The sequence below is a fragment of the Phodopus roborovskii genome, unplaced genomic scaffold, assembly GCF_943737965.1.
Source record: "Phodopus roborovskii unplaced genomic scaffold, PHOROB, whole genome shotgun sequence".
Lineage (NCBI taxonomy): Eukaryota > Metazoa > Chordata > Mammalia > Rodentia > Cricetidae > Phodopus > Phodopus roborovskii.
In genome coordinates, this window is record NW_026126407.1 from 28,189,350 (window position 1) to 28,203,619 (window position 14,270).

Here is a 14,270-nt window from a genome sequence, read left to right on the forward strand (position 1 = left end):
CAGGGTTACTAGCCATTAACCATGCTATAAGGCACCCCCAGTCTGCAACACCTGTTAGCAGACATTGACCCTGACCTGGGAAAATCTCAGTGGACCAGTGAGAACCAGAGCCTAGCCAGGGTTAACCGTGAGGAGATAATGAGCCCCTCCTCTTGCCAAACAAGCCTCTTCGAACTTTGTGAATGAAGGCCAACGGAGAGAAATTCTGCTGGTGGCTCCCTTTGAGTTCATATTTCTTTCTTGTTGCAGAAAAAGCTTATTTCGGCATCCATCATGCCCCTCTTTGTTTCGTAGACAACCTCCTTGTCAGAGGATTTGAGCTGTTATGAGTTCGTTTATTATTAGATTTATTTCTCCTATAAGCAAATGTGTTCACAACATTCCGTCGGGGAATCTTCTTAATTGTCACATAAATGTCATCTTATGTAAATTGAATATTTATCTTTCCATGTAAGGGAGGGTAGAGGGGAAAGGAAAAATAAACAACCTTCAGTCTTGGAGAGGTAAAGGGATTTAAAATTCATCCACCTGCCTTCAAAAAAGGTGAGTTAGGAAGAAAAAAAAAATCATTGGATTATCTTGGAGGCGGCAGAAAACGTTGGCAAGGAGGAAATGGTTTGGGATGCTGGGCCAGGCTTCCCCAAACCTCAGCCCAAAATCAGCCAACCTCCCCAGCTGGAGCATTCCCAGGAGGCAGAAGGTTGCCCCCCACGTGCCTACCCATCCAGGCAGCCTGCCCTTTTCCTTCCTAGAGAGAAGGTGAGCTCCCGGGGCGCAGCGGGTTGGGTGGGTGTGGCCCGCAGCTCAGGGAACCGACCCAGGCTCCGCCACTGCCGGCTAGCCGCCCGACAGCCCGCCCGCCTGGCGAGCGCAGGCTCTTCTTCCAGAAACTGCGAGGATTGGAGAGCACTGTTTGTGCACCACAAGGTCAAGTCGGGAAGTGGAGTCGGAGGAGGAGGGGCGAGGAGGAGAGGGTGGGGAGAGGGGCGCCCCGCTTCTCCGCCAAGTATCAGCCCAGGGAAGTTGCCCCTCGGTTTTTAACCCTTTGCGGTTGTAAGAGGCACGAGGCAAAAGGAAGGGGGTGCCCAGGGGCAAACTCCGCCTGAGGCTAGGACGTGCTGCCACCCCGCTAGCCACCCACCCATCACAGCGCCTCACCCCCCCCCGGAAATGCAGGGCAGCACCGGGCGTCAGGAGGCACCCGCGAGGGGGAGGGGGCAACGAGCCCGAGGAAGGACCCCCCCATGGCAGCCCCTCTCTTCCGGGGGGTCGCCCACAATTTCAAGTTTCCCAACCTAGGATGCTAGTTTGCATTTGGTGCGGGTGGGGGAGGAGGACCGCGCCCCCTCCCCCAGCCCCATGCGCGCCCCTCCCCTGCACTCCTGCCAGCACTTTCTGCTCACTTCTGGCGCTGCAAAAAAAAAAAAAAAAAAAAAAAAAAAAAAAACCGCCACGCGATTTATTCGATTCCGATTTTAAAACCAGTGATTCCGAAACCGGGTGGAGGGCGAGGGTCTTCCAGCACCGGAGTCCGGGGGGGGGGGGCAAGCGGGCGGGGTACTCCGTGCAAGCCTCGTTTCCTCCGCGTGTGTCGCCTCCAGGCTGTTATTTGCAAAGAAACGTCTTTTTGACGCAGGGAGAAATGGCAAATTTTAAGTACGTCATTAATATGGCGCCAAAAGATTTTTTTAAGTATAAGCTTGCTTTTTTTTTTTTTTTAAGGTTGCGGGGGGCTCCGCCTGGGTCTGGGGCGCGAAGGGGGCGGGGTGTGAGCAGAAAGTGTGAGTGAGCGAGTGGAGGGGCGGGGTATATGTGTGAGTGTGTGAAGTGTGAGCCGACCTGATGGGACTTGCACGGGCTCAGCCGGCGCTCGGGCCCGGCCCTGGGGACAGGGCGGGCTGGGGGCGCCCCGGAGTCCACGAGGAGTCCGGGCCCGAGTGCAAGCGGGCGGGGGACCATGCAGAGAACCCCCCCGGGGGGGGCCCGCAACGCTACCTGGGACTGTCGCCGGAGCCAAACAACTGGGCGGGGGGGGGGGCAGAGCAAGGGGGGGTGCCGGGAGCGGAGATCCGAGTGAATTAGAAAAAAGTGGCTACTCCCCCTCCCTCTCCTCCTGCCCGCCCCCACCCCACCCCCACCCCAACACATTTTTTTTTTTCTCCTCTAAAGAGATCACAAGGAAGTCTTGGTTTAAAAAGAAACAGAAACATACACAGGGGGTTGGTGAATGGTGCCGACCGCGGCCATCGCAGTTGGAGGCTATTTTTTTGGGGGGGTGAGTAGCGTCCATGGAGTTACTTTGCGCCCACTCCTAAAGGCACCAGCTCTGGGATGGAGGGCTGACCGTCTTCCCAGCAGGGGTGCCGGGCTTGGGAACGCCGCGGCTCGGTCGCCTCCCTCGCCACGACCCCGGATGGATGCGCGCCCCCCGCCCTCCCGCGCCGGCCCCAGGAGCTCCTGGCTTCGGGAGCATCCTTCCCGCGCCGGCCCCCGCCGCGGCGCGTAGCCGAGGGCAGCGCCCCTCGGGAGGGCATCGCGGAGCAAGGTAAGAGCCAGCCCCCGGCGGATGGGCCCTGCGCATCTCCACGGTATTATTTTGTGGGCTTTTTTTTTTTTTTTTTTTTTTTTGCAACAGATCTGCCAGAGCTCCTCGCTCCCTCTCTCTCTTGCTCACTCGCTCCCTCTCTCTCTTGCTGGCTGCCTGTTCTAGGAAGCTAGCGCGGGGGGTGGGGGGGACGCACAGCACTGGGGAGAGAGATTGCGCATGTTGGTCAGCCGTGTTTTAAAGAGTACAGTGCGGGGAGGCTGAGAGGGGCGCATGCAACAACTTTTGGAAGGGTGAGCCTGGCGACCTTCTTTATTAATGACTGCGGCAAAGCGCCCCTGGCCCAGCGAGGGGGCGCGGGCGGGTGGGGGTGTTGGGGCTGCAACTTGCCTCGCGGACTCTGGCCGGCCCGAGGGGCTGCGGCGCGACCGGGGTGCGGGGTGGGGAGGCCGAGCGGCAGGGCGCCGGAGCACGGGAAACCTGGAGCTATCTGCCCTTCTGTCTCCCCGAGTTTCATTTTGTTGATACGCAGCACGTCCGGGTGCCGAACCGGGCTGAGCCGATGCACATGACCCCGCGCTGGGCTCACGTGCAGCCGGTCCAGTCCTAGACACCTTCCGGGGGCCACCGCCTCCGCCCTGCGCCCCCTTTCCAGGCTGGGTGCACGCGGGCGCTGCACGCGGGGGCAGCATGCTCGGTTCCTGGGCTCAGAGGCATTGCACAAATTAGTTTTTTGGTTTTTGGGTTTTTTTTTTTTTTTGAGGGGCAGGGGACAACCTTCCCAGGTGAGTGCAGGGTACGCAGTCCAGGTAGCCAGGGTGTGTACTGGGGTAAGGGACAGCAGCCGTTCGGGGCTGCGCGGGAGTCCGGCGGGGGAGAGTCACTGCTAGAGTGGAAATGTACCGGCGTCGGCCGGAGCGGCGGGTGCGCGCTCGCGGGGCGACGGCAGGGGGCGTGGCCCTTGTTTACCTTCTCCCAACTCTGCCGGTTCGCGTCCCGCCTCGGGGACTACTCTGCAGCTCAGCTCCCTGCCCTCGGCCCTTACACTCTGGGTGGTACCTAGGAGCAGTGGGCTAGTGACGGGCCCTGCCTGGGACACTCGCACCTGACCCCAAAATGAGTGACATTGCAGCCCCCGCCCCCACTAAGCTCTGCTGCAGTCCCTCCGCCGGATCCCCGGCCCCGCCCCGCCCCCGGCAGTGGCATCTTCCCGACTCACCTCCTTCCTCTCCCTCCCTCCTTCCCACCCACTTGCCTGCGCCTGCAGAGCGGCTCTCGCACGCCCACTCCCCGCCTGGGTGCAGACTTGTAGCTCCCCACGGTCGCTTCCCGCCCAGCCCTGGGTCCTGAGACGCCCCTTTCTCCGGACAAGAGCTGATCCTGGGTCAGCTTGGCGACTCGTAGCTGATCTACCAGAGGGTGAGGACGTCTGCAAAACCGGCTTGGAGGCTTCCGTCTACCTTACAGAGAGGCCCTGTCAGCCCTGTCTGGTGCCCCTACTACTGCACACCTCTGCCCCGCTCAGCACCCCAGCCCCCACCTGGGGCTCAATTGCCCTTCCCTGAATCCCCTAGACCCCTCCTCCGCCCGGGGCGCCAAGCCCACCCACCTTCTGGCACCACCCCCGGCCCGAACCGCCTCTTGCCCTTCCTACGCCTGGGCCGGAGCCCCCCACAGCCACCTCCGGCTCCTCCTCCCGGCTCCCGCGGTCGGAATCACGCCGGCGCGCCTCCAGCCTGCGCGCCTATCGCCCGCCGCCAGGGGCAGGCTGGAGGCGTGCAACCCTCTTCTAATCCCCTTAGCCACTGCAGCCAGCCTGGGCACTTTTTTTTTAAACCAGCTTGGCCTCAGGCCTCTTGCTGGGGGGGCGGGGGAGGGGCGCAGGTTTTCTTTATGCCTAATGGTACATTGCACTCGCCATCCCGGGTTTCTGAAGATTTCCAAACCTCACCCTTGCTCCTAGTACCCCCCCCCCCATCTGCAGGATTCAGAGGTACAAAGTTTTGCCCAGAGGTAGTTTGCAAGAGGTCAGTAGGAGGGGTTATGGTGGCTTTCAGAGAAGTGGCTGAGGGGTTAGGGAGGGGTGGGAGGGCCCCCATTTTGAAATGAAGTTTTGAGCCCGCAAGAATAGTTAGAATGCACCTTTAAACATTTATACTTGAAAACAGTCCTGAGCTTGGGAGGTGGGTACCTCCTCCCAAAGGGGCACTGTCTCCGCCCTCTAACTGGTAAAATTCCCAGTGGGACATTTGGCAGAGAGGCCAACCAGAGGACTGCCAACCGGACCTGGCCCTGTTTTCTGGGTTCTCAGGGTACTGACTTCTTTTTCCCCTCGCCTGATTTCTTTTTTTCCCCTTAGGGCCCCAAGCGAACACACAAGCCCTCCAGGTCCTCTTGTCCCATCTTCCTGGGGCGGGTTGGGACTCGCAGAGCAATCCTGTAAAGCAGAGGAGGAAAATAACAAAATAAACTGTAGGGGGGGGGGATGAGTAATAAAACTGACCCAGGCAAGGAGGAAGGCTTTCATGTTTAGGCTATGCAATTTGCTTTTTAGGTCACAGGCTGCAAAAACCGGCTTTGATCCGAAGCCGGCGAATAATTTATTGAGAAAGTTTGCATGGTGGTGGTGATGTGTGTGTTGGGGGAGGGGGTTGTTTGATCTGGAGCCTTCTTAGTAGTTCCAAGTGCTAGTTGGCTGTTTTGAATGGGAAAGCATTTGGTTCCGCAGCAAATGCCTTGTAGAGGGAAGTCTTCATCCTGCGCAGCAGGGCTTAACAGTTAATGTTGGTTTTGAAACTGTTTGGCTAAGGGTCTCCCCAGCACTCTGACAGATGAAGTGTTTAAGGACAGGATTATTTGGACTCTGGATACAGCAAATGTTTTCCCATCCAACATGCTTTTCCTTTCCCTGGCTAAATGGCCAGAGACTTATCCAAGAGGCTGTCAAAGATCTCAGCCATTTAGCTCTCATTGACAGTATGGGTATGTGGTTCCCCAGGTCCCTATTGTGTCTTAATATCTAAGTTAAGCCTTTGACACTGACTCCCCTGTCTTTGAGGTGGTGGGTAGGGTGTTCTGGTTATTTATAACCAATGTTTCTATTAGACTAGAAGGTGGTTGGTTGTCTTATGCACTCATCAAATACTTCACCAAATGTGCAATAGGCTGTTTAGAAATCTCACAGATATTTAGGTTGGATGAGAGGAGGTCAGAGTTGAGGTTGAGGCACTTGTTATGTCCATATGGGATCTATAGCATGTGGCTTAAACATATAAATGGCAGGTCTAGCTCAAAGCTTAACTCTAAGGAAGGTAGGTTCTGGGGCTGTAGGGAATCCTCTTAGCCTCCACTCAGAAATCCCACTGGAGTTTGGAAAACTTCCATCCATACTAGGAACTGTAAGCCTATCTACAAACTTGAGCCCTTTGGCAGTGGAGTCAGCTAGCCTAGGTTTGAATATTGTTTCCAGTCATGGCAAAAGCATGTAGGCCTCAGTTTATTTATCAGCCAGTGGGATTGGTAACAGTCCCTATTTCTAGGTGAGCATAGGAAATGGCAGATTGTATTAAAGACAACCTGAGGCTGAGGATGGAGTTGATGGCTGAGCACCTGTAGCAAGTAAGGCCCTGGGTTCAGTCTCTCACTGCAGTGAAAAGGGAAAGGAGAAAAATGAGACATGTGGTGGTAGCACCTGTGCCCTATCTATCAGCCAGACTTACTCTAATGAACTTGAGGCCAGCCAGTTCATTATGTGCACTGTGACCTTTGCTGTGGGCTCCAGACTAGGCCAGAAAGCCAGCTCTCTTCTCTGAAGAGATGAGAAGTTCTCAATAGGTGCTCATGGGCCTCTGGATTTAGAACAGTCCACTGAGGTTTGCTTTGGGGGCAGGGAGAAGGGAGAGGGTTGAGGAAGTACCAAATGATAAATCAGTACCTATCACATTCTTGGGATCTCCTTAGTTGGGTCCCCAGAGCTAGCCTGCACAGTAGGTAGTGGAAGCTGAGTCCTGCTTGGGACACTTAGACTAGCAGGTAGGTGCCGGTGTAGTATAAGAGGGTTCAGGTTCCCCTGGGGTTTGGAGAAGTGAGTTACTTGTTACAGACAACAGCCCCTCTGCCCTGAGTGCACAAAATCACTTTTTGTATCTGCAGTTATTGTCCCTGAGAAGGCATTAAAGTTAATGAGAGGTGGGAAAGACTGGGGCTGTGACCCCCGTTTGAAGCAGTTTAAGAGTGTGCGGGCTCTTGTTTTCTGAATGTCTGGCCTTCCTTGCACAAGGAGGCTCTGAGGACAGGTTTTCCAGCCGAAATATCATTAAATTGTATTAGCATCTTATTACACACACGCCTTCGTGGTCTGCCTCAGACAGGGAGAGTTTTTGTTTCTCTCTGAGAGATTGTGTCTGGAATGGTAAATTGCCTGCTTGAAGCCCCCCACCCCCCATCCTTACCTCTTTTTTTTTTTTTTTTTAAGGAGAACGGAATCCTGCTCTCTCTCTCTCTCTCTCTCTCTCTCTCTCTCTCTCTCTCTCTGTGTGTGTGTGTGTGTGTGTGTGTGTGTGTGTGTGCAAGCCTAGTGGTCCCTGCAGAGTAGAGACTGGAGGCCAGGTTGGGGTGTTTTAACTGCCCCAGGGAGTGGCTGCAGTAGCTGGCCTGAAAGACCCACTGTTCCCAGGGTCAGCTGGGAGGGCGTTAATGGAGGCCCAGGGTGTTTATTTGAATTTATTTGCAGAGACATCTTTAAAAGAGACTGGCATTGGGCAGTGGTGTTCCAGGGCCAGAACTTTAGTGGGGACTAAGGCCGATGGCCTGGGCTGCCAAGAAAACATCTGCCACCAAATTGCTGCCCTATTACTGAGTTGACATTGGTCATTAGCCAAGAGCCCAACCAAATAAAGCTGCCTGGAAAATGTGTAGGGTCAAGACTGGGAAGGAGGACTGTGAAAACAGGAGGGAATCTTGGGTTGGGGTGTTGGTGTCTGCCAGCAGCCAGCTGGGCTGTGTGGTCCTGACACTCCAGGAGGGAAGGACCAGAGTGTGTTCAGCCCTCCCCATTATCCTGGATGCAGTGTGAAGAGAGTCCCTGGCGTTCACACAGTGATCTAGCCAGGCATGCTCTTTACTCATTCCCAAGAACAGTTGGCAAGTAGCTCAATACACTGATGGGCGCTCTGAAGACAGAAGCAAGGCAACTTATTAAAATAGGGCAGTGGGCAAAAAATGACACAGGCAGCTGACACAGCTTGTGCCCAGGTCTGGAAGCATGGAGAATCTTCTGTTTGGAAGAGGAAACATAAAGAGGGCAGGGGCTGTGACTATAGTTCAGTGTAGGCTTCTTGCCTTGTGTGAATGAGGACCTATTGCAAAAGGGAAGTCACTGTGAACTTCAGGTGAGCAGGGTCCGGATTGGTGTAGGTGTACAAGGAGATGAGATTTAGCCTTGGATCAGCAGGAAGCCTGTGAAAGTTGGGGGCGGGGCTTGGGGCAGTGTGACAGGATTTAAGCTGTAAGGATCTCTTTGGTTTCTGTGTGGAGTTTGGAGTCTGTAGTGAAAGCAAAGGAATGAACATAGATGGGCTTGAACCAGTGGGATGGTGGTTGTGGAGCTGGAAACTGTGTGTTCAGGACTTGCCAGAGGTTGACTGTGGTGCAGAGGCAGTGCACAGGCATGGGCCACTTCTACTGAGGGCACTCTGGTCACCCACAGTCCTGGGGTGCAGTGGACCCAGAGAATGGCAAGAAAAAAACCTTTCCTCTTTTTATTTGGTTTTTCGAGGCAGGGTTCTCTGTGGTTCTGGAGTCTGTCCTGGAACTGGATCTGTAGACCAGACTGGTCTTGAACTCACAGAGATCTGCCCGCCTCTGCCTCCCGAGTGCTGGGATTAAAGGCATGCACCACCAACGCCTGGCAGTAAGGCAAGAAAAAAACCTTTCTTGCCTAGACACCCCTTTACAGATAGGATTTTAGGACTAACTACTTCCTTTAAAAAAGCAAGTGCCATGTGTCACTGAAGTCATCTGCCAGAGCAGACCTTGCCTGGGGAGAGCTGGGGAGGGTCATTAGAGAGAAACAACTCCAGGCCAGGCTGACTGAGCTGCTCCATCCATCACCATCAACTGTTAGTTACCCACTTTCTTGCCAATAGGCCAGGTGATTTGTGAAACAAAGGGCTGCCTCATTGAAGGGACTGGGTGTAGGTCTGAAAGTGACAGGTCACCTGTTGATCTCTGGGCAAGGACCCAGCACTATGAGAAACGTGTGGGCAGCCATGGTCACTGCCTATTCTTTCCAAAGGGCTGGCCCCAGTGGGACTCTCCAGTCTGGCTTGCAGCCGCCACCACGCATTTACTAGCTAGCACCCGTACCGTGCTCCAGCCACTGTACTGAGTTCCTCACAGTCATTCAGTCTGGCCAGCTGATTCTAGCCAGCAATGTTTCCTTTGGCCCTTTCAGGGCGTTCTTCAAATTCTGACTGAGTTGCCGCCTTTTTAAACTCAGATGTATGGGGAAATCTGATCCAGTTTACCTCCTCGGGAGAAGTGTGTCTTTGCCAAGACCTCTGCCTTGTGAGGGGTGGGTTTGAACTCAGCACTCATAAATACCATACATAGCTTCTGCTCTGCTTCATCCTGGACTAGAGACTGCAACCAGGGACTTGTGTGTGCTAAGCACACGGCTGGTGACTACTGAGCTCTGCCCTCTGTCCCCAGCTGGCTGTTAGTGTTGGGAGATCCTGGTTTGGAAGTACTGTTTCCCTGTTTGGTGAAAATGAAAGAATTCCTGGATGGTGTTGTTGGAGGAATTGGAGGGGTGAATTTACTGCCACACACACCATTGCCAGGGCTAGGCAGGGCCATATGTGGGCTAAGGCCAGAGTTCTTTAGCAAGCCAGCCTTCCTCAGATCCTGGATGTCACAAAGGATAATGGCTGTGGTTCTGGGCTCCCTCTCAGCTGCAAAGAGGCCTTGAAGTCCACTGGTCAGGATTGGGTCTTCTAAGTCTGGTACAAACATTGTCACCGTGGGTAACCTCTCAGCCTCACTTTCCTCATCTCGTAGACTCCCGAGAGTTCGAGGAAGGCAGTTGCCATACCCACCCATAACCAAGTGCTATTCTGAGAGCTCCATGGGGTCCTTGTGTGCTAGGGGACCCCCCTGCCTGCCATAAAAGGTGAGGTCTTTATTGTACCTGCCTGTTGGGTTGCTTGCTATGCCAGGTGTCTCTTAGTCTCTTGCCCTTTAGGAAACACTGGGTCTTTTGGGGGAATCATGGGTAAAAAAAAGAGGCTTTCCTAACTGAGGTCAAGGGTAAAGTAGGAAGGTGGTCATGACTGGCCCCAAGATTTGAGTAATCCTCCTCTCCATTTAGCAGATATTCTAGGGTCTCTGTGGCACTACAGGGAGATGGGGCACCCCATAGCTTGACAAGAACTGGCTAGAGATAGAGGACAGTGGGTGTGGGGGGCATAGAGTGAGGGGCAGATGGGCTGTGGTGCCTTCTCCCTAAGTACTCTTTCTGTGCCCTTGGCTGTGGCGAGGCCATTCTAGGACTGAACCAGAACATGTTGGGAGCACCCTGACCTGAGCCAGGTATTAAACCACTCTAGGGTGTTTTCCTCAAGAAGACTCTGCCGTTCAGGCTTTTGCTAGACTCAGGGAAGAAGTGGCTAGGCACAGCTTTCCAGTTGAAGCAGACTATTTGCACAAAAGGAGCTCGGGTAATCTTGGGGACCAGACCCCCAGGCTCTGGGGTTCAGTGCTCATCTCCACTCAGCCAGTTAGTAGTAGAGCAAGGCAAGCTTCATCTTAAATGGGCCTGTGTCTTGGAGCTCACCAGGCTGTCTGGAACTCAACTCTGTGGATGAAGTTGTGAAGGTCTTGTGAGGGAGCCACCCTCAGTGTCTTAAAAGTCAGATGGTGCAAGTTGAGATAAAAGTAGGTTGAATTTTGTCTGAGAAAGGACCTGCTATCCCATTTCTACACCCCAGTAGCCGCTATGCTTGAGATTTGGGCCTCAGTGATGGTTTGTACCTTACCATGATAGCATGGTCCTGGAAGAATCAGTCTTATTTCCCCTTTCCCCTCCTCCCTGTAGGGGGCGCTCAGGAAATACCTGCAGCGGGTTGCCATTTCTGGTGTGCTCATTTCATTGAATGGGAACTTGGACTTGAATGGTCATTGCCCCTTTCAGTTTGTTCTGTTCCTGCTGGTCTCCTGTAATCCTTACACCACTGGGCAGACTTCTGCTCCTCTGAGCTCCCTGGAGCCACCTTTCACAAACATTGGCCCTGTGGGTGGGTAGGGAAAGGATAAGGCTGGAACAGAGGCATGCCCTCATCCTTTCTCTGCGTGGAAGTGTGGGTTGAGGATGTAGCTGATGGGTGTTTTCCAGAAAGACTGAGGATTTCCCCAGGTGTCTGTGTAGATAATGACCCTTCTTACCTTTTGTTGCAGATGGAAGAGAAGAGGCGAAAATACTCCATTAGCAGTGACAACTCGGATACCACTGACAGTAAGGCCCTCTCACCTGGGGCTATACAGGGACAGGGATTAAGTAATACTGGCAGGCCCAAAAGCTTGGTAGGAGGAGCCTCACCCGTCATTCAGTTCAGCCTAGGGCTACCTTGTGGGTGAGACCAGTTCAAGTCAGATTCCTCTACCACTGAGGTAGGCAGTCCCTGCCTTTTTACCAGAGGCTCACAATCCCCTTTATTCTACCACTCCACCCTCTAGGCAGGCCTTCCTCTGATTGGAATAGACTAACTCCCCTCAGGGCATTTGCTGCTGACTGATAGAAAAAAAATGAATCCTTTGACTTCCTGTTGAGTGTTAGAAGTCTCTACAAAACAGACATGAAACTTATTATTATAATATATATTATATATTATATATATATACATATATAATATACATATATTATAATATGTAACTTCCTAACCAGAGGATTCCTGTCGTGTTCAAGGCTCTGTTAGCAGCTACAGTCTGGCACATAGCAGGTGCTTTATAAATGCTGGCTGAAGAAATTAATGAAGAAGCCCAGCTTTCATGGAATCTTGGCAGTAGTTTCTCAGAGGTAGATTAGATAAGGAAGGGGTGGGTGTGTTGGTTGGATGATGAGAAGTGGAGGAAAGGCCACATTGTGAAGGGACAGATGAGGCTTTGGGAGCAGAGAAAGAGATTTGTGTATGGTAAGAGCTTTCCTCCTGGGTAGCCATTCTCCAATGGCCAGGGAAGCCAGGCGTTCCTGAGCCTGTTGAATTAAGGAGTTCCATCTTCATGGATGGGAAGGGACATGCTGCCAGGGAGATCCCACCTTGCAGTGACTGCCTTGGTTGGCGGCCCTCTAAGCAGGAGGCCATACTACCAGGTGGGGGGGGGGCGCTGAATCTGGAGTCCTGCATCTCTAGATCTCATCAACTAGTGGCATCTACAAGGCCTCTCATAGTTCCAAACCCTTGTCTACAGCATCCCTAGCAGCCAGAGGATCGATACCCCAGCCCTGTCCTGCCTTTGGGCCTCGTTCACTGGCTCTAGGCCCCTCCACTTCAATCCCCTTGTGGCAGGAGGGGATCACAGCATCTAGAGTTCTGTGGCCAAGGTGTGTTGTATGTTGCCTGGCTTAGTTAAAACCTAGAGCCACTCCTTCTACTCCTGACTTTAGTGCAGGAGAGGGGAAGATACCTGCAAAGTCATAGGGCCCCTGGGCGTCTGAACCCTGGAATAGAGGCAGCTGAACCTAAACTTGGAGGACCCCCCCTCCATCAGTCCCTACCACTGTCCCCCTCATGACTGCTAACTTCTGTGTTTGTCAAATACCTTGCATTGAGCTGGTTGTGGTGATACATTTCTTTATTCCCAAAACTCAGGAAGCTGAGGCAGATGGATCTCGGTGAGGGGAGGTCAAGGCCAACTTGGTCTCCATAGTCTATAAAGTTCCAAGTCAGCTAGGGCTGTTTAGTGAGACTCTGTATAAAACAAACGTAGGAAAACCCTTTGGTCTTCCTCGTCCTTCTGGCTGAGGCCATTGTCCTGTAGTCTAGCAAAGGCCTATTAATCATCTTCTTTTGCTATCATGAAATATGTAAAATTGTTAAACTACCAAACGAAAAGTTTACTTAGTTCACTCACAGTTTGGGGACTTTCACTGCGTGAGTAATTGGCTTCAGTGACAATCCCTGTGAGGTTTCAGGTTCTAAAAAGCCACACCACCTCTCACCTTAGTTAAAGGACTAAATCTTTGACACATGGACCTTTGAGGGACTTCTCTAAACCATCACACTCATATTAGAGAAGCAAACAGACACCTAATCCCTGCACCGAGGAGGCTAGTGAAGGAGACACATGAGTTCGAAGCCAGCCTGTATTGGTGTCTTTCCTGTTGCTGGGATAAACTCCCCTGGCAAAAGCAGCTTAAGCAAGGGCTTATTTTGGCTTACAGTTCAGGGTCCAGTCCATCGTGGCAGGAAGGGAGGGCCTTGGAGCACAGGATCACAAGTAGTTTCTGCAATTGAGAAGAGGAGAGAGAGAGGTGAATGCTTTCTCCTTTTTATACTGTCTAGGATGCCAAGCTTGTGTGTGTGTGTGTGTGTGTGTGTGTGTGTGTGTGTCAGGGTGCTGGTCACTTTAGTGTGGGTCTTCCTTCTTTAACCAGAATAGACAAAATAGTCCTGGCCAGAAGTTAGCCACAGGTATGCTGGAGGCTTATGTACGTCCTGGGTGACTCTAGATCCTATTGCCGTTGCAGTTAATACTAGCCATCACCTATCCACCCCTTCCAGATCAAATCATTCACCTGTGCTAGCTAGGAGGTTAACTTAGATCTAGCCTGTAGTCTCTGGGTCTGCCCAGATTCATGCCCTACCCTGCCACTATAATCTACCAGTGCCTACAGGAATGCCCTGATGCTCCTAACCTGGGGCAGACTGGAGACGGGGCATGGGATGTTCCAGCAATCTTTGACCAAGTAGGAACAGAACCTCAGGGCCAGGGGCTTGTTTTTTAAGCCACAGAACCAGCTGATAACTGCCTTTGATTTCTTAAACCTCTTTCAGTGGTGAGTGGAGTAGCCTTTGTATTTCCATTGGTCTGTGGAAAGGTTAGGACACAGAGCAGGGACACTGCCTCCCACCTCCTGATCTTAGAAGCTGGGGCAGTCCTCAAGACTTGCTATCTTCGATGTGGTTAGGTACTGTTTCTGACCCCCCCCCCCAGGACCCTTCATGGCCTGTGTTCTCTCTGCAGGTCACGTGACTTCCACATCAGCATCACGATGTTCCAAACTACCCAGCAGTACCAAGTCGGGCTGGCCCCGGCAGAACGAAAAGAAGCCCTCAGAGGTAAATAGTGGTGGTAAGATTCCAGGAAGGATGAGGCTGGGCTGGGGAAGTGACTGGAGAAGACACCTGTGGGAAGTGAGAACAGGCTGAGCAGATGTATGAAGGCCACGTGTTCTTGGCAGAGGGCCAAAGGTGACCAGTGTAGCAGGATGGAATGATTGGGGACCAGTTCATCTAAGCTGTTCTTCTTTACCCAAGAGAATCCTTTGAATGCTCATAAACAAGGCAGTGATATAATCTGGTGTGTTTATTGTTGTGGGACAGGGTTTCTGTGTGTAGCCCTGGCTGGCCTGGAACATACTATGTAGAGCAGGCTGACCTCAGACTCGTAGAGACTTACCTGCCTCTACCTCTCAGGTGATGGGACTAAAGGCTAAAGGTGTGTGTCC

At 52.9% G+C, this 14,270-nt stretch overlaps 1 protein-coding gene across 5 annotated transcripts in view; it reads left to right on the top strand.

Annotated features, from left to right (window-relative positions):
- The first annotated feature begins 598 nt into the window (after positions 1-598).
- The window catches only part of Jade2 (jade family PHD finger 2), a 48,297-nt gene continuing 34,625 nt past the window's right edge, over positions 599-14,270 (top strand). The window contains exons 1-3 of one of the 5 annotated variants that reach the window (XM_051180738.1): positions 599-759; positions 11,000-11,057; positions 13,787-13,881. In XM_051180738.1, the coding sequence (XP_051036695.1) occupies positions 613-759; positions 11,000-11,057; positions 13,787-13,881 (300 nt within the window). In that variant the 5' untranslated portion in view covers positions 599-612. Of the gene's footprint in view, positions 760-825; positions 928-1,636; positions 1,657-2,161; positions 2,546-2,699; positions 2,839-10,999; positions 11,058-13,786; positions 13,882-14,270 lie in introns of those variants that run through there. The other 4 variants (XM_051180741.1, XM_051180743.1, XM_051180739.1 and 1 more) reach the window with 4 other exon arrangements.